The sequence below is a fragment of the Quercus lobata genome, chromosome 2, assembly GCF_001633185.2.
Source record: "Quercus lobata isolate SW786 chromosome 2, ValleyOak3.0 Primary Assembly, whole genome shotgun sequence".
Taxonomy (NCBI): Eukaryota; Viridiplantae; Streptophyta; class Magnoliopsida; order Fagales; family Fagaceae; genus Quercus; species Quercus lobata.
This window is the reverse complement of record NC_044905.1, coordinates 53,375,306-53,395,677: the sequence shown is the minus strand read 5'-3', so window position 1 is coordinate 53,395,677 and position 20,372 is coordinate 53,375,306. Positions and strand designations below refer to the sequence as shown.

Sequence of the window (20,372 nt, the reverse complement as noted above, 5' to 3'; positions counted from 1 at the left end):
GCTTTACTAGCTAAACAAGATTGAAGATTGCTGACAGGTAAAGATTCATTGGTATACCTTGTTTTAACAACTAGGTACAGTTGTTTAGCAATAGAAAAACTACCTATATACTAAACTACTTGCAGTTTAGTAATATAGCCTTCATACGACTTGTAGCTTTAGTCTTGATTTTCTAGAACTTGAAGTATGTTGAATCCAAACTATCTGTGCTTAAATGAAGCCAGTCTTCAACAAAAAGGTTAACGGTAAAACAAACAGAGCTAATTTTCTAAATTTAATTGGAAAACTTAATGTACTACTAAACACAAATTTTTTGACCCACTTTATATTTCACTATTCAGACACATGACATACCATAATAGAAAAAAGTGAGATAAAAAAGATATTATACCTAAATTTATGGTTAATCAACTTGTTGCAAGGCCATACATCACAACTTGTATAAAAAAAAAAAAAAACTTGAAAAAACTTGAAAAAAGAAAAAAGAGAGGCATCAAAGAAACGACGTCGTTACGTGATTGAGTCAAGACTGAAGGAGAGTTTCCTTTTCATTGGCATTACTACTTGTTTTCCATGAGGAGATAAAACAAAAACTTAGGACTTTTTTGTATTGGCAGCAAAAGTAGTAGTTTCTTTCTTATTTATGTTCCTAGTTTTTTCTACCACTACTAGTTAATAATAGTTAAAAAATAGTGAGTCTGAGAGAGAGAGAGAGAGAATTAGGAGAAAAGAAAATGGGAGAAGAGAAGGAAGATCCGCAGAAACTGAAGAGAATAGCGGCGACTGCCTACGAATACGACGACGACCCGAGATGGGCAGAGTACTGGTCCAACATCCTCATTCCTCCCAGCATGGCTTCTCGCTCCGTCTCCGATGTCCAAGACCACTACAAGCGCAAGTTCTATCAGCGCTACATCGTACCTTCTCTCTCTCTCTCTCATCTGGGTTTTCTTTTTTCTTGTTGGACATTTGAGATTCTGACCATCAATCCCCATCTGGGTTTTTTTTTTTTAATTGTTTTTTTTATGGTTCTTCATTGTTTGTGGATTATTATGTCTATGTATGTGTTTTTTTTTTTCTTGTCTAAAGAAATGTTGTCTTGGGTTGTGTTTGACTTTTTTGGAATTGGTCATGTGACGTGTAAAATGTAATTGATTATTGATGTTTTATAAGAATTTGGGCTTGAACCCTTTGAATCCCATCTGGGTTTTATCCATTTTGTACTTTGGGGTTTTGGTTCTAGGTTTATTGAGATGGGTGTTGCATTTGGATTATAGGTTTTTTTTGTTCTCAAAATTTAAGAGCTTTTCTAAAAATAAATTGATCAAGTATATGCCTTCTTTTTACAGTTAGAACTGAAGCCCCAATAAAACATCCCCTCCTCAGAATTATTGGAGTCAGTTCATGGATCGTTTTTCAATTCTGTTGAAACCCATAATTTTAGTGCATTATCAAGTCTTCAAGAAGGAATACTATATTCATGTAAATTTCTGTGGCTCTTGCTGTTTTGTTTTCTTCTTGACATCACTGATAAGTCTCTTTTTGGAATTGTGGTTTGCCTTTTGTTTACGCATGTGGAATTCCATGTTGAGATGTTGATGTTTTGCTTTGTCAAATAGAGAATTCTTGTATGCTATGACAAGTTTTCCTTCTTACTTCCTTAATATATCTATCATCATGTTTTGTATACGTTTTAGATATTTTTGTTGGTCTTCTTTTTTAAGAATGGGAGATTGAATATTTGGTGGTTGCCAATGAGATTAAATGGACTTCCTCTCCCTATTAGAACAAGTGGAGCTAAAAGAAGAAAAAAAAAATTGAGTGATTTGTTGTTATGCTCTTAATTTTTTATTTATCATTAACATAAGTAAAAGGAATATATATATATCAATCAACACTCTTTACTATCGCTTCCCCTGCTTCTCAGTGAATATTTCGTATTGAGATCCTATCACAGATGACAGTAAGAGGGATTGCTTTGTAGGTTGAGATTCTATCTTGGATGAGGAATTGCTTTGTATTAATGTTTTTTTGTAACATTTGTATGCTCCTTGGGGCTTTTAAAATAAAGGGCACATTTTTTTTTAATGTCGCACATAAGTCAGCTTTGCTTTAACTGTTGTGTCTTGATGATCTTTACCGAACTGATACTTGCATTTCATAAACAGGATCCCGATCTTGTGGTGGAGCCTATGTCGACTAATAGTTCATCTCAACCAGCAAGACCATCAGCATCATCAACATCTTCAAATGACCAACCTCGACAGCGAAACTCAGGTAGATAATCTGAATTTTACATTTTTGATAAAAATATAATGACGTAGGCCGTGGGGTCAACTGTTAAAGATCCAAAATGGAAGTGAAAGTATTACAAATCTGCTTACTGCACTTATATGTATTAATTTTCTTTTCGCTGGGCTTAAAATTTCTTCTGCCATTGAATTGAACCTTAATATTGCTGTAGGGTCTACTAGTACTACTCGAGCTTCAGGGACATCAGCAACCACCAGTCCAAATCCAACTTCTCTGCGCTGGGATCGGCATACGATTCAGTTCTCTGTGAATGCTTGGGTACAGTGAAACCAAATTTATGCATGCATTCATATACTTTGACAGTCAATAAACTTTTGCAATTTTTTGTATGTAGTTATGATGATGTACTAGCCAATGACCTTTAGCTCAACTGAAACCTCCTCCCCTTATAAGTGCTAGGTGGAGGGTAAGATCCTGGGTTCAAGACTCACCGGATGCATGTGTAACTTACTAAAAAAAAATTGATGTTTTACTAAATATCTCTCCAAAGCTTTTCATGATTTTTACACTTATTTGTTCCCTTAAAGCCACTTCTTCTTTATCGTCTTCCCCCCACCCCCAATCAGAATCATCAATTATGAGTCTGTTAACAAATAGTTCAGTTTTCCAACCGTAGAAGATAGGCTATTTGGAAAGTGTTGGATGCTTAAATCTGTTGATTGTAAAGAACCTTGTTGTAAATTTACCTATTTGGTTATCGATTTGAGCTGTTGACCAAATAATCATACATTTTTGCATTCCTTAAACCCTTATTATCGGTCTGCTTTTGTTCTTTTGAGTATTTTTGCATCTATTTTACCAACATGTTCTGTGTATCATTGAAATCGATAACAACTAAGCTAATAGTCAAAGTTTATACCAGAGTGAATATAATAAAATCTACTGCATCTTAATTGTAAATTTGGCAATTATAAAAAAGCAATTTGCTTCTAAATCTGTCTCTTGACTATGAAAGCTCACAACTTTCAACAAGTAGTTACTGCCCCCTTCTGTCAACATTTGTTAGAATCTTGCTATTAGCTCACCTAAAAAGGATGCCATTTTGAACAAAAAATAGGGAAAAATAGTGAGATCCCTGTACCTTATTGATCTGCTTGTATTACTGAAATTATTCTGTTAATATTGCTTATATATATATATATATATATTTCACTGCAGGTGTTTGTTGTCGCTGTACTTGCAATTTTTCCACTGGTACCTAGAAATCTTTCACAAAGGGCATATCGGCTTTCCTTTATGGGCACTGCATGTTCCTCTCTGTATTCCTTGTATTCACTATATGGGGTATGTTTTTATTTGTTTTCACTGCCCTTGTAGCTTTGAACTACATACTTGGTTTGCTATCTTTCTTCAAGCTCATTAACCAATCTTTTATTGTTTCAGCAACCCAGAGGATGGAATTTGCAGGCTCTGCAAAGTTACTTTCAGACTATCATTGTGACCAAGGATTTCATCTACTTCATCTACTGCCTTACCTTTGTGACTTCGAATCTTTGCCTTAAGTGTGAGAATTGCTCAGTCTCTTAGTTCTTTTCATGTATCTTTATTAATTCCTCTCTCAGTTTATGTTCTTTGTTCTTCTGTCATATAGCTGAATCTAGCTTTTAATATAGTTGTGCATAGTCTGATGAGTTGATCTCTGTTGCAGTTGCTTTAATCCCCATTTTATGTCGAGCACTTGAACTTGTTGCCAAGTTCCTTAGGCGTAATTTCAATCGCTCCTCCTTGTACAGGTAGGAGAGTTATGAACCTTATATTTATATATATAGTTAGTTAGTTAGTTGATTCTCTAGTTTCGATTTACTTGATTACATAATTGTTTGTATCTTATTTGGGTTTTCTTGTTCATGCTATCTTATTGCCCATTGACCTTATATTTGGATTTTTTTTATTCCCTTTTGGCGAGGGGAGGAGAAGAAAGGGAAGGTGGCCTGAATATACTATTGAAAATCTTGTCATTCCAGAAACATTATTAGTGATATTTCATTGAATACTTTGTTTTATATGATTTTCATAATGTGAATGTGATATATATTTTTTTTGATAAGTAAGAATGATATATACACAAAAGGCTACTCTATGCATGAAAAGCACAGAGCAAACCAGAAATTACAAGAAGAAAAAAACAGAGAAAATACATAGAAAAAAACCAAGCAACAGATTAATTACAAAAGAAAAAGTGAGCTAAGAAAAGAAGGGAGAGAACCATTAGTCGTGAGTCCCCAAGCCTGAGACCAATCAAAGAGTGTTCCACTAAAAGAAGCAAGCATCAGATCATCGGAACTATCCAAATCCTTAAAAGTTTGCCGATTCCATTCCTTCCAAATACACCATAGTATGCACAATGGAACTAAATTCCAGATCTGAGACGAATGTTCCCCCAACCAATTCCATCAACTAAAAAGAATATCTGGAATTGATCTAGGTATGACCCACGACACTCCAAAAGTTATAAAAACAAAGCTCCACAACTGATAAGCCATCTCACAATGAAGAAGTAAGTGGTCCACTGTCTCCCCACAGTGTCGACACATAATGCACCAGTCCACAAAATCCAAGCCCCTCAATCTCAGGTTATCACCTGTTAGGATCTTATTCCAAGCTACACACCAAATGAAGAAAGAAACACATTTAGGGGCCTTAACTCTCCATATACATTTCCAAGGAAAGACAACTGAAGGAGAATCCCGCAACTTGTTATAATATGACTGGATGTCAAAATCTCCATTAGGCTTTAACTTCCATCTCAACCGGTCTCCAATATCCATTGAAGAAGTATTGGCTCCCAAGATACGAAGAAAATGCAGCCCTTTATCCATCTCCCAATCATTAAATTCCCGAATAAAATGAACATTCCAAATTCTTCTATCCTTCGCCCCCTGCCTTGACAAAGAAGCTTCTACAGAGGCCTCCTTGTCAATAGCAATACCATACAGTCTAGGGAAAGCCAATTGGAAAGGTTGATCCCCATACCACCCATTCTGCCAAAATCTCACTCTATTCCCCAACCCAACAACAAACTGAGTATTTTTGCTAAAATCCTCCCAGCTCATATGAATAACTCTCCACAAACCACACCCATGAACTCCCCTACCTAGCTTAGAAGTCCAACCCCCCTCCCCCCAACTCTTTTCCAAAATTTGAAGCTACCACCCTCCTCCATAGTCGATTCTCCTCTTTCCCAAACTGCCACAGCCATTTCCCCAATAAGGCTTTATTGAAAGTAGTAAGTTTCCTTATACCTAAACCTCCGTTGGCTATAGGCGCACAAACTTTATCCCATCATATCAAATGAGTCTCGCTATCACCCCATTGAAAATCCCTTTGCAACTTTTCATTCTATTAGCCACATAAGTAGGAATGGTGAGTAATGATAGAAAATAAGTAGGAAGACTAGATAACGTACTTTTAAGTAGTGTCAATCTACCCCCCTTAGGCCTCGTTTGGGAGGAGGGAATGGAAATGAATGAAAAGAATAATTTTAGAATATTTTTCCATTCCCTTGCTTGGGAGTTTTAATGGAGGGAATGGAAAGTCCATTTGTTTGTTTGAGAGTTTAAGTGGGAGGGAATGGAATGGGTAGGAGGGAACACTCATTCCTCTCTATTCCCTTAAAACCTCAAATTTTCATTCTCCTTGAAATTGGGAGTAATAGGAGGGAATGAAATTAAATTTAATGATTTTTTTACTAAAACTCCCAAAATACCCCTATATATTCAACTTTTTTTTTTTTTTTAATAAGGGTCTAAATAGTAATATTATTATAAAATGATTCCATTTTATTCTCTCTATGTTACTCCCAAACAAGATTACTTACATTCCATTCATTTTCATTCTTTTCCATTCCTCAATTTTAAAACATCTAATCAAGGTTACTTAATTCTATTCAATTCCATTCTTTTCCATTCATTTCCCTTACTTAAATACATTTCATTCCATTCCCTTATGATCATTTCATTCCATTCCCTTCCCTTATGAACTCCCAAATGAAGCGTTAGACAAATACAACTTCTTCCACCCGGCCAACTTTCGCTCAATTTTTTCCAAGATAGGATTTCAAATTGAAGGAGAATTATGCGAAGCCCCCAACGGCATGCCAAGATAAGACATAGGCAAAGTTCCAACTTTGCAGCCCAAAATTTTAGCCAAGGCATGCACATCATCTACCTCCCCTATTGGAACCATTTCAGTCTTCTACACATTGACTTTCAAACTTGTCACAACCTGAAAATAAAGTAACAACAACCGAATATGAAGAATTTGCTCCACATCTGCATCACAAAATAGAATAGTATCCTTTGCAAACAATAGATGTGAAACACATTCCCCACCACCCCTCCTACCTTTAGCTTTAAAACCACGGATTAAGTCAGCTCCCTCCACTCTTCTTAACATCCTACTGAAAACCTCCATCATAATCAAAAACAACATAGGAGATCGCGGATCCCCTTGTCTTAAACCCCTTGAGCTACCAAAAAAATCTGTTGGAGACTCATTAATCAAAACAGAGAACTGGACTGTGGATATACAAGTGCGAATTCACTTACACCACTTCACCTCAAAGCCCATCCTATTCAACAAATCCAGAAGAGCCTCCCAATTCACATAATTGTAGGCTTTCTCAACATCAAGTTTACAAATGACCCCAGGAACCCAACTCTTCACTCGGCTATCAACACATTCATTTACAATAAGAACTGAATCAAGGATTTGTCTCCCACCCACAAAGCCATTTGAGTTTCAGAGATCAACTGATCTAAAACCATTTTCAGACGATTTGCTAAAACCTTAACCAAGATTTTATACACACTCCCCACCAAGCTAATAGGTCGGAAATCTTTAATATTCGAGGCATCATTCTTTTTGGAATTAAAGCAAAGAAAGTAGCATTTTCAAACTTATAATATTGAAAAAACTCTTCAAAGACCGCTAAGAAATATTTCTTCACTACTCTCCAACAATAATGATAAAAGGCCATAGTAAACCCATCCGGACTTGGAGTTTTATCCCCTTTCAAGTCTCTTACAACTTGAAAAATCTTCTCTCTCTCAAACTTCCTTTCAAGCCAAACTCTCTCTATATCCCCAATACAATCAAACTCCAAGCCCTCCACAAAAGGTCTCCACCCCTCAGACTCCTTATACAAATTTTTATAAAACTGTACTACCTAAGCAGTTACCTCGAATTCCTCCTCAAAAACCACCCCAATAAAATCAAACTCCAAGACAAACCCTCTCTATATCCCCAATACAATCAAACTCCAATCCCTCCACAAAAGTTCTCCACTCCTCAGACTCCTTATACAAATTTTTATAAAATTGTACTACCTGAGCAGTTACCTTGAATTCCTCCTCAAAAACCACCCCATCCACCTCCAAGATCCTCAGATGATTATACCTTCTATGGGAGTTTGCCATCTTGTGAAAGAACTTGGTGTTATTATCCCCTTCTTTAATACATAACATCCTAGATTTTTGTCTCTAGGAAATTTCTTCCAAAGAAAGAAGATGCTCCATCTGGGACCTCAAATCTGCCCCATAATATATCTCCCTATCAGTGAGTCCAAGCTCCTCTTCCTTAGCATCTAAAATTTTCAACTCCTCCAACAATTGTTTCTTTTGACGATCTACATTACCAAACTCTCTACAATTCCACTTAATTATGTCCTCCTTCAATGCCTTTAATTTCTTGGCAAGCACAAAACTAGGTGTACCCACAAATGAATGCCGATTCCACCAAGATTGAACTCTATCCACAAACCCATCTATCTTCAACCACATGTTTTCAAACTTGAAAGGACTCTTCCCCCTCGCCATTTCCCCCGCCTCCAAAAGAATTGGATTGTGGTCTGAAATGGGACGAGGTAAAATCCTTTGAATAACATTCGGATAGTTTTCCTCCCAATCATGAGTGATCAAAGCTCTATCAATCCTAGACATTGATGGTTGATTTGTACCACTAGACCAAGTATAGCTACCTCCTTTCAGCGGCAAGTCAATCAAATTAAGGTCCTCATAAATTTAGAGAATCTTTCCACTGCCAGAGTTAGACATGTTCCACCCAAACGGTCACTTGGAAACCGTATAACATTAAAGTCCCCAAAACAACACCATGGTATCCTCCAGTATTGCTGAATACCAACCAACTCATCCATGTGTGTCCCCTCTCATTATTATCATTTGGGCCATAAACCCCTGAACATGCCCATATAAAACCATCTACCACCCCTTGCCACTTAACCAATACCGAGAAAGTACCAACCATGGCCTCCATCTTTTCCAAAGCCCTCTTATCCCACATAATCTATACGCCTCTAAACTATTCACAAGAACCTGGACAGGCTTGGCATGCTCTTAGCTTAAATAATTTGCATCTCCTCCACAGTTGGTGATAATACTTTGCTTGATGTCCTTGATGCTGAAGAATTATCAATATGAAGATGAATTTATGGTTGAGCCTGCTGACTATAGTTGGATTTAAATTGTTTGTGAGAGTTATCACATTTTTCCTTTGAAAAGCTTGATTTTCTTCTAGTTGCAGCTAAGCCTGAGTCCATTTGAGATTACTGTAGGAAGTAGAGCTAAATTATGCAGGAAGTAGAGCTTTAGCAGTGTAGATTTTTGTGATAAAGAGCTTAAACTGAAAAAAGTTGCAATATTTAGATTGTTTGGAAAATTACACTTACAATGTGCTTTAAAGTTGCTGTATTTGTTTGGTAACCAAATTGATAGAAAGCTTTTTAAAATGTGAGGAATGACAAAGTAGAGTACATGATAAATGTGCTTTGTATAAATGAACTGTTTGGTAATTGCTACTAAAATTTACTATTTTATGGTATGGAACACACTTAGGGGTAGTATTCCTTGATGAGGGAACTCAGTTCTTGGGTTGGAGTTGCTGGATTTATGTATGGTGAAAAGACGAAGGTTGGTGTATAAGGAGTGCTGGAGTTTGATTGTTAGGCAGTTAGGGTTTTGGATTGGAAATGAGATTTTATGGATGATGGAATTTAAGTGTGGGATTCATGAATGTTATGAGTAATGGAAAGGATTGTGACTTCTTGAGAGAGAAAAAAACTTGTCTAAAACATCCTACAGGTGGAAGGGGTCGAGTTATTGAGGCGAGGTAGATTCAGAATTCTCCAATCGAGGCTACTTTGAGAGTCTTTTCCTCCAAGCAAGACTCACAAGTCTAAGCAACAAGAAGTTTATTCTTCATTATAATGCCCTAAATGAGAGATACAAGCATCTATTTAGACATCACTTACCCTAATCAAATTGGCCCGCATGTCTCAAGCTTATTAGCTAATTAATTCAGTATGTGATCATAAAGATTTACATGTGATTAACATGATACACGTGCTTAAACCCTAACTCACTTAGGTTAGTCTATCTTATTGTAACTGACTCTAACATGTTCATCTCTTGTAATCTCATCCAACTAAGCTCCAAGCTGCTACCTCAAGGTTGAATCATGTGCATGGGAGTGAGAGAAGGCTGCCACAGAAGTTTAGAATGCATTGGATCAAGGAGTGCCAGTTGGCACTTCCTTGTTTTAGCCCAATTTGGCTTCCGTTTGAGTCCCAATCACGATCCTAACATTTATGCTATTAATATATATTTTCATACTTGAGTGCAAATAACTCCATTAATCGCTGGTGTTAATTTGTTTATTATAATTGCTGCTTTCTTGGTTTATTGTTACAAATTAATATTTATCATGGTTATGAATGTGTTCCAATATTATCCTTATACTATTCTATTGAAAAGAAATTATTATGGCTCTTATGTGTGTATTAAATGTATGTGTTATGGTTTTGTACAATCAACATGTTGTTTAAACATTCCATATCAACATCATATGGACATAATCTTTGTCACATTAATAATTACTATTGGCATGATCATAGTAAAGTATGATTATGGTAAAATTGGATTATAAAAAAAGAGAGTTAAATTTATGGATAAGTGAAGACCAAAAAAATGGAATTTTGACCGTTATGTGGTCTCTCTGGAACCATTTGTACCTTGATACCATCTCACACTCTCTAAACTTAAATGACTTTCTAACTCTCTCAATTTCCGTCTCTCTTCATGCCATAAAAGCCCTCCTATTCCCCACACCTGATTGGTGACTCACACTATATCTTTCTCTCTCTAGTTTAGAGTGTAGCATCTTCTCTCTCTGTCTGGTGCTGTCCAGAGATGGATAGGACTTTGACATGCCCACGGTATAGGCAGATGCAGTGATGTAGATGAGAGATCCTTTTGTTGTTTTAGATTTAGGAAAGAGGAAAGAAAGAAATGAGTGAGGGTGTCAAGTGTATTAAGAGAAAACGGCATGAGCATTTTTGTCTATCACATGTCCTAATAGCTGAAACAGTGCCTGAAAAGAGCTTTAAGGATAAAGCTCAAAATGTGGGCTTTTAGCAAACAGAGATTTTAGATTTTGAGCTCCCCTTAAAGAACTTTTAGAAAATTAGCAGGCATCCTGAATGTTTTCCTGAAGAGTTTTTTCTGGTTGCCTGTTGCACTACCAGACATGCCTTATGTGGCAATCTCTCACTCTCTCTCTTAAAAACACACACACACACACACACACACACACACACACACACAAACTGAACAATGTTGGATGTATGATCTGTAGTTCGTTTTGATGTTCCAGAAGACAGAACCCTTATGCTTTTCCCTTGTCTTCATGTAGTAGAGTTTGTCTGCTTGAAAATTTTTATCAATTCTTGAGTTAAAACATATCATTGTTTCAACCTTTCTCATATGAGCCATTATTTCGTTGCTCTTTTGGAATTTTTTTCGTTTGAGTAATCTTATCTTTTCCTTTTTGGTGAACAGGAAGTATTTGGAAGAGCCCTGTGTTTGGGTGGAGTCCAACACAACTACACTCAGTATACTATCTTCCCATGCTGAGATTGGACTTGGCTTTCTCCTGATTATTTCCTTGTTCTCGTGAGATTCTCAGAGATATATTTTTTTTCTATTTCAGTCTTTGTGATTTTTTTTTTTCCTTTCATTCTTATGTCTTTGTTTGCGTCTGTTCTTGGTGCCTCTTAGATTCTAACATTATATACTTGCAGGTGGCAGCGCAACATAATACAAACTTTCATGTACTGGCAGGTTCGTTACATTTTTCTTCTATCATCTATAGAGATTTCACCCTCGAAAAAAAAATCTCTATAGATTTTTTTTTTTTTTCCTCATATTTGGTCTCTGAAGACTTTGTGTTAACCTTTGCGCTATTGTGTCTAGAACCTAATGACTTTTTTTTTTTTTGACAGCTATTGAAGCTCATGTATCATGCCCCTGTGACTGCCAGTTACCACAATAGTGTATGGACTATGATTGGAATGACTGTTAATCCACTTGTCCACCGCTATGCCCCGTTCTTGCAGGCTCCAATATCTGCTGCTCAGAGATGGTGGCTCAGGTAGAAAAGAAGCCTCGAAAGAGAGAGGAAGGGATGCAAAAGATGAATTCCACTAGGATTCACGTGAACTCTTTTTATCTAAAAAAAGGAACTTATGTCAGATATATGACAAAATCTTCCATTTTGGACTGAAACAAAGTTGATTTGCGCCCAAGCATAAAATGTTACACAGAATTATGGATTAATTTGACGAAATGAATTTTTTTTTAAAGTTAAGATTATATGGAAATTACGTTTTAGATTATGAAGACAATTAAGAATTTGTCCAGATTGTTTGTAGCACACTGATAGAAATGGAGATGGTTTCTTTTGTTGTTGCTTAAGACGAAAAGAGCCCTTTTGTTTTGAGGCCACCCTATTTTTATTACAATGATTTTCTCCCATCTTCGAGAACAGTGGGGTTATGTTTGTTTTACAGGCATATTTTGTTAGATTATTTCTTAAAATATGTTAAAAGTTATACTTTTAGTTAATTTTTTTTAAAAACAAAATAAGTATGTAAAGCACACCCACTTTTGTTAAATTGTGGTGCTTGCCTCGTCTGCACTTCTTACAAAATGTGAATCAATGAAGAAAAGGTCTAAAAGAAAAGGACAACAACTTTTTAGGTGGACTAGTTTACTTTTTTTTTTTTTTTTCTTCCCTTTATTAGGATGACTCGAATGGTTTAATTATAAGGCTAGTTTATTTAGTATGATAGAGAGAGAAAAGCAGTCTAGCCTGCACTGGTTGTTGAAATATAATAGGTTTGAAGGCCAGTTAGTTAAGCAACCGCTTTAATAAATGGTGCACTAGAGTAGAGTAGACTAGAGGAACTCAAGTCAGAAAGGATTACATATTATTAAGACATTGCTTCCACTAGTTGCTCCCTGATTCGGGTAAAGGGGAGGGACAATATTTTTCTGGAGACGTCTTTGTCTTGCACTCTTGAAGTTGCGTGGCCGCAAATTATTACTTTTGCATGGCACATTTTTGGTGGATGAGTTGAGTACCTACCTTTATTTAGTGTCTCTCTCTCTAGCGCAGCTTCCGTAGGAAAATAAAAAGTCTTGTATGGGAAGGTGTCATCAGTCTTGTCAATTGTCATATATAGCGCATGTGAATCCCACATATACGACCTCTGCTTGTATGATCTCTCTCGCACGCTATAAGTGGGTAGTCTCGTAAGATCATTTTCTGAGATATCATTTATTTCCAATAAGAGAAGGAAGACCTAAGTTTAAACTTTGGAGCTACTTTAGTAGATTTCTAATATTTATATCTATCTGATAAATGTCAATTAAACTTGAAATCTTTACAAATAGTCCGATTAGAATATGCCATATCATTTTATAAAAATACATTTAACAGAAGAGAAAAATAAAATTGTCTCCTCCTCCTCTCTCTCTCTCTCTCTCTCTCTCTCTCTCTCTCTCTCTCTCCCCTCGCATTGTTTGAGAGTTAAGGTGAAATGAATATTCATAAATCAATGCTCTTAAGTCATTTGTTAATATTTTCAACTTTATTTATATCTATTACCTATATAAAAATTGCGAATGAGTCTATAAACAGTACTTTGTGGAGTAGCTTCTATTTTAGAGCAAGTAGGGAAATTTACTGCTATAGTCCGGTAAACAGCCAAGAAACGTGAGTAGGCAAATCTTTTGGAAGGAGTTTTTTTGACAATTTTCTTTAAGTTATTTTTTTGCCCTTATAAAAAAAAGTTCATAGCAGAACTAATAGGCACAGTATTTCTGTCATTTTCTTTCACTGGAGGCATTTTAGTCCCACACAATGTATGGTTTGTGTTAATTTCTATATATAAAAAATAAAAAGAGCGAGGAACTTTTCATAATATTTTAACAATATCTCATAAAAAAAACATTTTTATAATACCTTTATTTTCTATTATAGTTGATTCTAGTATAATATTTTATTATTTGATTTTGACTTATAAAGAACTGTCCTACACATTGTATGGTTTGTGTTAATTTCTATATATAAAAAGAGTGAGGAACTTGTCATAATATTTTCACAATTATTGTGGTGTTAGTTCTTTATAGGTCAAAATCAAATAATAAAATATTATACTAGAACCAACCATAATAGAAAATAAATGTAATATAAAAATGTTTTTTTTATGAGATATTGTGAAAATATTGTGATATTGTGTTGTTGTCACCATATCATATTATATCATATTATATATAATAAAAGTTGGGTTTAGACACTGTGGTTGTGCCACTTGACTTCAGTAAATTGCAGAAATTTTATTAAAATTTTAGATTTTTAAAGAACTAAAAAGGAATAATATACTACCAGAACTTTAATTCATTCTTATCATTAAATAAAATTAGATTAACATTATTTTTTTATTTGTTAGGATATATTTCTTAAATTAAGGGATAATATTTAACATACAAAAATTTAATTTAGATAATATTTATCATCTAATTAACATTATTTTTTTATTTGTTAGGATATATTTATTAAATTAGGGGATAATATTTAACATACAAAAATTTTATTTAGATAATATTTATCATCTAAATTTTCAAAATTCTAATATTATTAAATTAATATTATTTTATCAGAATATCAAGCTACAAAACTTGATTATTAAGGGATAAGCACAATCCAAATCCTTCAAGAGGTGATTAATATAAATCTATCCCAAGAAACAGTATATATCTCTAATAAATTGATAATCTCTATCTATTCCAAAAAACAGTATATATCTCCATTAGTTTGATAATTTCTACGTTGATGACCTTTAAATATATATATATATATATATATATATCAAAATTCCTTATAGCTATTGTGGGAGCCGGTTAGTCAATAAATTATTGAAGTCAAGTTGATTGGGCCTATGGCCCATCCGAGGACATAAAGCTGTCCGAGGAGGCCCATATCAGGTTGTAAGGGTAACCAAACGAAATGAAGAATAGATATCACGTAAGGTGAGTTCAATATTCGTCCAAAGACAAAATCCTTCTCGGCAATATGAGTCCGAGGACGACCAGAACGCCACTTTATTACAAACGTATTTCGAAGCTACGTTACTACTAAAAGTGGGATATGGGACCAAAGGTAAGAAAGAAAAGACAAACAAATATCTATAACAACAGCTGCCTCCGCATTAATTGCCTCACAACCAACTCTCTGGCCGCATTAATGTGGAGGTGATGCCTGAACAGTGATAAAGCAGCCTTACAGCTGCTAGTTGGAGGTTCCAGAAGGTGTTAGATGGCACAGAAAGAGATCCCCTGAACCCAACTTACACGTGTGTGGTGAAAATGATATCAAGATGGCAGTATATAACATGAAAGAAAGCATTGAGGAAAGAGATCGGAACATCAAAAAACAAAGAGTACTCAGAAGAAAGCCTTAATAACGAAAGAACTGAACTTGTTTCAAAGAAAAATTAATTGATATATCAGTGCTAATCCATCTATAAACGTGTGGTTTAATCGTTTTTCTTTTAGAGTTAACCTAGTTCTTGGACACCCACGCTCTACAAATTTTATTGTTTGGGCCTTTAACATACGAACCCAATACCAGTTTGGGATCGTTACAAACTGAGTCCTTACAGCTATCAACCACGTTCTCTTTCTCTCTTTTTTTAAATTTTAATTTTTTACATGTTATGTTATGTTGAATCAACTCTTTTTTTTTTTTTTTTTTTTTTGTCATTCTATTCATATGACCTTTTTTTAATTCCAATTTTTATGGGATAAAAACAAACACATTGATTAGATATCTTTAATTTCAATAAGATTTAAATGAATTATATTTCAAATGGAACTCTACCAATATATATAACTCTATATATCCTTTTTGGAGTGAAACTTATTTCAATATGTGAATGCCTAAATCCAATGACAATGCAGATATGCATTCTTTCTTCTTTTATTATTATTATTATTATTATTTTCATTTTGTTTATTTTCTTTACTGTTATTATTGGTTTTTTGTCTTCATGTGATTTTAATTAATGAATTCAAAACATTCGAAAACATTGTCAAGTTTCTAAAGGCTCTTTCTTTGTTTTTGTATTTCGTTTTTATTAAATTGATTAGGTTTTGTGCATTGGTTTCCTTTTATTTAAACTAATTTTCTTAGCTTTGATCTAATTTATATGCTTAGGGTTAGGGTCTTAGAATTAATGATTAAATATGGTTATAATTAATAGATTAATTTTAACAATTTTCTTATTTGATTTTTATGTTACATCAAATTATCAAGATGTTCTACACGTGTATTCTTTAATTATCAACTTTAATTTTAATTTATAATATTATCAAGATTATATTAATTTTAGATTTATCAATTGTTTAGTACATTTTTTTTAAATAATTATCAATTTAAAATTCAATTTGGAATTATCATTTTAATTTAGTTTTAGAAAGAAATCTTACCCCTTATTTTAGTGAAATAATTATTTACACTTGATAATTTTTTCTTTTATCGTTATTGAGTCTATTAAAATATATAATTATTTTACATTTATTTTATAAGTTTTTTCATAAAACCGTGCAACGCACAGGCCTATTACTAGTCTATATATATTAATAGGTAAAACTTAGAGAAAGCCAAATTAGAATTTCAATTAGAGTCCAATTGTGTGCCATGTGTCCCTTCTAATTTTTTATTTTTTTGTGCCAAGTGAATTGTTGAGTGCAAAAATCGAAGAGTCCAAATCCAAATAGATTCTAAATTGAATTTCAATTAGAGTCCAATTTTGTGCCACGTTTCCATTTATTTTTTAAATTTTTATGGCAAATGAATTATTGGGTGCAAAAACCGAAGAGTTTAAATCCAATTAAATTAAATATTATATATATATATATATATATATAAAATGAAAAACCATTACATATTTTAGAAATTTATGGTTTAAAAATGGCGTAAACTAATGCCATGTATAATTTCAACATTTTCTATAAAAAAATGTATAATTTTTTTATAAAGAAAAAAAAAATACTGGTATATATTAATAGGTAAATTTTAGAGAAAGTTCAATTAAAATTTGAAATTATAATCCAATTTTGTGCTATGAGTCTAAATTTATGTGGGGATCACACCATAATTATCCACTTAAGTCTGTGTCATGTGTCCACTTAAGTTTTTTAATTTTTGTGCTAAGTGAGTTAGTGAGTGCAAAATACTAAGAATCTAATATTAATAAACTAAAAAAAAAAAAAAAAACCAATCACATATACTCAATAAAAATCACCATATGTTAAAAAAAAAAATTCACTACACATTTTGTCTTATTAAAAATTAGAAAAAAAAATGATCATAAGTAGTATTAAATTTAGGTAAGAATTTTAATATGTGACTTGTAAGGACTCAATTTGTAACGATCCCAAACTCGTATTGGGTTCGAATGCTAAAGGCCCAAATAATAAATTTGTAGAGCGTAGATATAAAAGAACTAGATTAACTTCAGAAGAAAAACGATTAAACTTAACGTTTCTAGATGGATTAATACAAATATTACGATCAATTTATCCTTGAAACAAGCTAAGTTCTTTATTTCATAAGATTTTCTTCTAAGCATCACTTGTTTAGAAGTTCTGATCTTTCTTCTCAATGCATTCTTCCATGTTATATACTGTCATCTTGGTGTCATCTTCATCATACACGTGTAGGTTGGATTTGGGGGATCCCTTCCTGTCCCATCCAGCACTTCCTGGAACCTTCAACTAGCAGCTGTAAGGCTTCATCACTGTTCAGGCATCACCTCCACATTAATGCGGCCAGAGAGTTGGTTGAGATGCAATTAATGCGGAGGCAACAGTTGTTAAAGATATTTGTTTATCTTTTCTTTCTTACCCTTGGCCCCATGTCCCACCTTTAGTGGTAATGCAACTTCGAAGTATGTTTGTGACAATACGGCGTTTAGGTCGTCCTCGGACGCATATTGCCGAGAAGGATTTTGTCCTCGGACGAATACTGGACCCATCTCATGTGATATCTACTCTTCTTTTCATTTGGTTCCCCTTATAACCTTATGTGGGCCTCCTCGGATGGTTTAACGTCATCGGATGGGCCACAGGCCCAGTTAACACGGTTTTAATAATTATTGATTGACTGGCCCCCACATGACTAATTACGTTTACTTTAAAAAAAATAATTTGATTAATTATTTATATATTATGATAAATATTGTGTTTAATTTTAAATGTATCTATACATATGTATGTGTTACATGCTTTTAAAAAAAAAAATTGACTAATTATTTATATTTTTATTGTAAGAACCAAGTATGAGACTTCTGGGCCTTAAATCGCTTGGGCTCACAATTTATTTGTAGTGGGTTCGAGGATTTCCTATTATGGGTCATTCTCGGCAGAAAGACTCAAAGCAACACTCAGTTGATACTCTCTCACTAGACTATTTTCTCTCAGTTTTTCTGAACCCCTCTTCTCCCAAATTTCTTCTATTTATAGCCAAGGTTAGTGGGGAGATTATGATTACAGCCACCGTTAGTGCTACTGAAGGTCCAATATTATCAGGTTAAAGTGGATGTTTAGGTGAGAGGGCGGTGCAGCATTTATGGCCTTGGAACTTGATTCCAGCCTGATCGATTATGTTCGGCAACTCAGTTTCCCGTGCATATCATGATTTTCCCGGACACGGCTCATATGCTTGCCCGGGAAAGTTTGTCCGATCACCTCTTGGAATTCAAAACCCAAAACTTTTTTTTACATTAAGGCAGTTTCAAGAAGGGCGTAGGGTAACTAGACCTTTCCGCTGGGCCTGTGCCCAAGGCTGGTATGGGCCTAGGCCCAGGGCCTGTATGGGCTTTGGGATCTCGGTGTCGTACATTAGCCCCCTCTTGATTCATACTCGGTCGCCGAGAAGAATCAAGGAGCTGTCTGTGCCTTTTGACCTCGGGAATCTTATAACCCGGGACTCGTGACTGTGGCTTCTCATTAATATTCATCTCAAAAGACGCGCCGTTTCGCGGCGCCAGGTGCAGTCGCCATTATTGCCTGACGGTTCGTGAACCGAAACGGCGCGCGAATCAGTTACGTTTGGCATTCGCTGGGCCGCTCGTAAATCGTGCCCATTTATTGCTTGATTAAACGTTTCTTCTCCCTCCCTTTCTTTTTGGCTCTATAAATAGTCTCTCCCTGAACATCATTTCATTTTTCCTTCGCCTCTGATTTTTTGCGCTTACTCTCTGCCGACCAAATCTCTGTGCGCTTACTCGCTTGCCCAGTGTTCTTTTCCTCCTTAGAACCCAAAGTAAGTTTTTCTTCCCCTTCCTGTTCCTTCAGCTTTATTTCTTCAAGTTCCCTTTTATAGTTTTAGGCGTTATAGATGGGTTACTATTACCTTCTAGAATCCTTGGCTGCTTTGGCCACCTTTAGGAGTAAATTTAATGTTCCCGATGACGTGGATGTGGCTTACTGCCATGAGAGTGATATTGAACTCCACCGAGGACGGGGTACAGCCTTCTTCCCTTTAATGTCAATTTTGGAAGGCGGGGTCAGGTTCCCCGTAGATCCCCTTTTGATAAACACACTCACGTACTACGGGCTGTGTCCTGACCAGCTTCCCACCAACTTTTACCGGGTAGTTAGCTGTGTCAGTAAGTTGAACCATACCTTTAACTTACAGTTAAACCACCATGACATTAACCAAATGTATAGCCTCTATGGGAACAAAGCCACCAACTATTACCTAAAGACAAGAGATACTCTGGTACGGCTGATATCATGCCTACCTAATTCGAACAGGAACTCCGCCGGGGAGTTCGTTAGGGTGCGCGGCAATTGGTTTGCCGGGGACGTCCCTTGCCCCCTTTCATGGCGTGATGTGGGTTCGTTCCATCCCCTTGATATAATTGCTTTCCTCTACTTCTCCTTTTCTTCTTATTGAAGTAAATTTTTATTGTTAGATACTAATGCGACACTTGCTCTTTTGCAGACGGCAAAGTGTTTGTTCCGGACATCAGAGCCGTCCACGCCAGGGATTTGAACTTCATCCTTCGTTCTGAGATATACGTGCATTGGGATGGACAACTCCGGGTCTCGCACTTGATCCTCGGAGTAGAGCCAGTTTACTCTACTTGGCAGCCCTTCAAGCAGGCGCTATTAGTTGATAGCCCCCTGCTATCATATATAGACGTTCGGTACGTGAACTTCCTGCCGTCGAAGCTTACGACCGGGGAAGAGAGGGACTTTGGACGGCGCTTCACTTGCTCGGACGAGCTAGCTCCTTTACGAGACGAGTCCGCGAAGCGGGTATCTCGGTGCCTTAGGGAGATAGCCCACGAAGCTATTCAGCAAGAAGGCCCTGCCCAAGAGCAGTCTCATCTCGAGAATCCGCCCACCGAGCCCCAGCAACCAGTAGCTGAAGCGGCTGTCTTGTTGGCCGAAGCTATTCAACCCGGCAGCAGGATGGTGTCAAGGAAGGTCATGACCATTGACCGCTTCGTGCCTGGTGCGTGGCAGCCAAATCAGCCCCCACCTTTTTAGGGTCGGGGTCAAGTGCCTCAACCTCCACCCTCTTCCCAAGCAGGGAGGGCCAAAAAGAAGCAAAAAATCACCGATCAACCCTCCACCGGCCCGGGAGATGCTGCCGTGCAAACCCCTCCCCAGCCAGCAGCTGGGATTGTT

At 35.8% G+C, this 20,372-nt stretch overlaps 1 protein-coding gene across 1 annotated transcript; it reads left to right on the top strand.

Moving 5' to 3' along the window:
* The first annotated feature begins 595 nt into the window (after positions 1–595).
* LOC115975843 lies at positions 596–12,140 on the top strand. The gene is made up of 9 exons (XM_031096867.1): positions 596–917; positions 2,169–2,277; positions 2,465–2,571; positions 3,472–3,597; positions 3,697–3,817; positions 3,962–4,046; positions 11,166–11,279; positions 11,408–11,447; positions 11,609–12,140. Exons 1-9 carry the CDS (start codon positions 735–737, stop codon positions 11,759–11,761), a joined length of 1,038 nt encoding a protein of 345 aa, XP_030952727.1. The 5' UTR covers positions 596–734; the 3' UTR covers positions 11,762–12,140.
* Positions 12,141–20,372: the final 8,232 nt, after the last annotated feature.

Excerpts from the sequence above, each read along its gene's own strand:
- LOC115975843 (XM_031096867.1), top strand. The coding sequence starts at position 735 with ATGGGAGAAGAGAAGGAAGATCCGCAGAAACTGAAGAGAATAGCGGCG. Across the intron at positions 3,598-3,696 it reads CCTTGTATTCACTATATGGG|CAACCCAGAGGATGGAATTT; the intron begins GTATGTTTTTAT and ends TTATTGTTTCAG. Across the intron at positions 11,448-11,608 it reads AAACTTTCATGTACTGGCAG|CTATTGAAGCTCATGTATCA; the intron begins GTTCGTTACATT and ends TTTTTTTGACAG.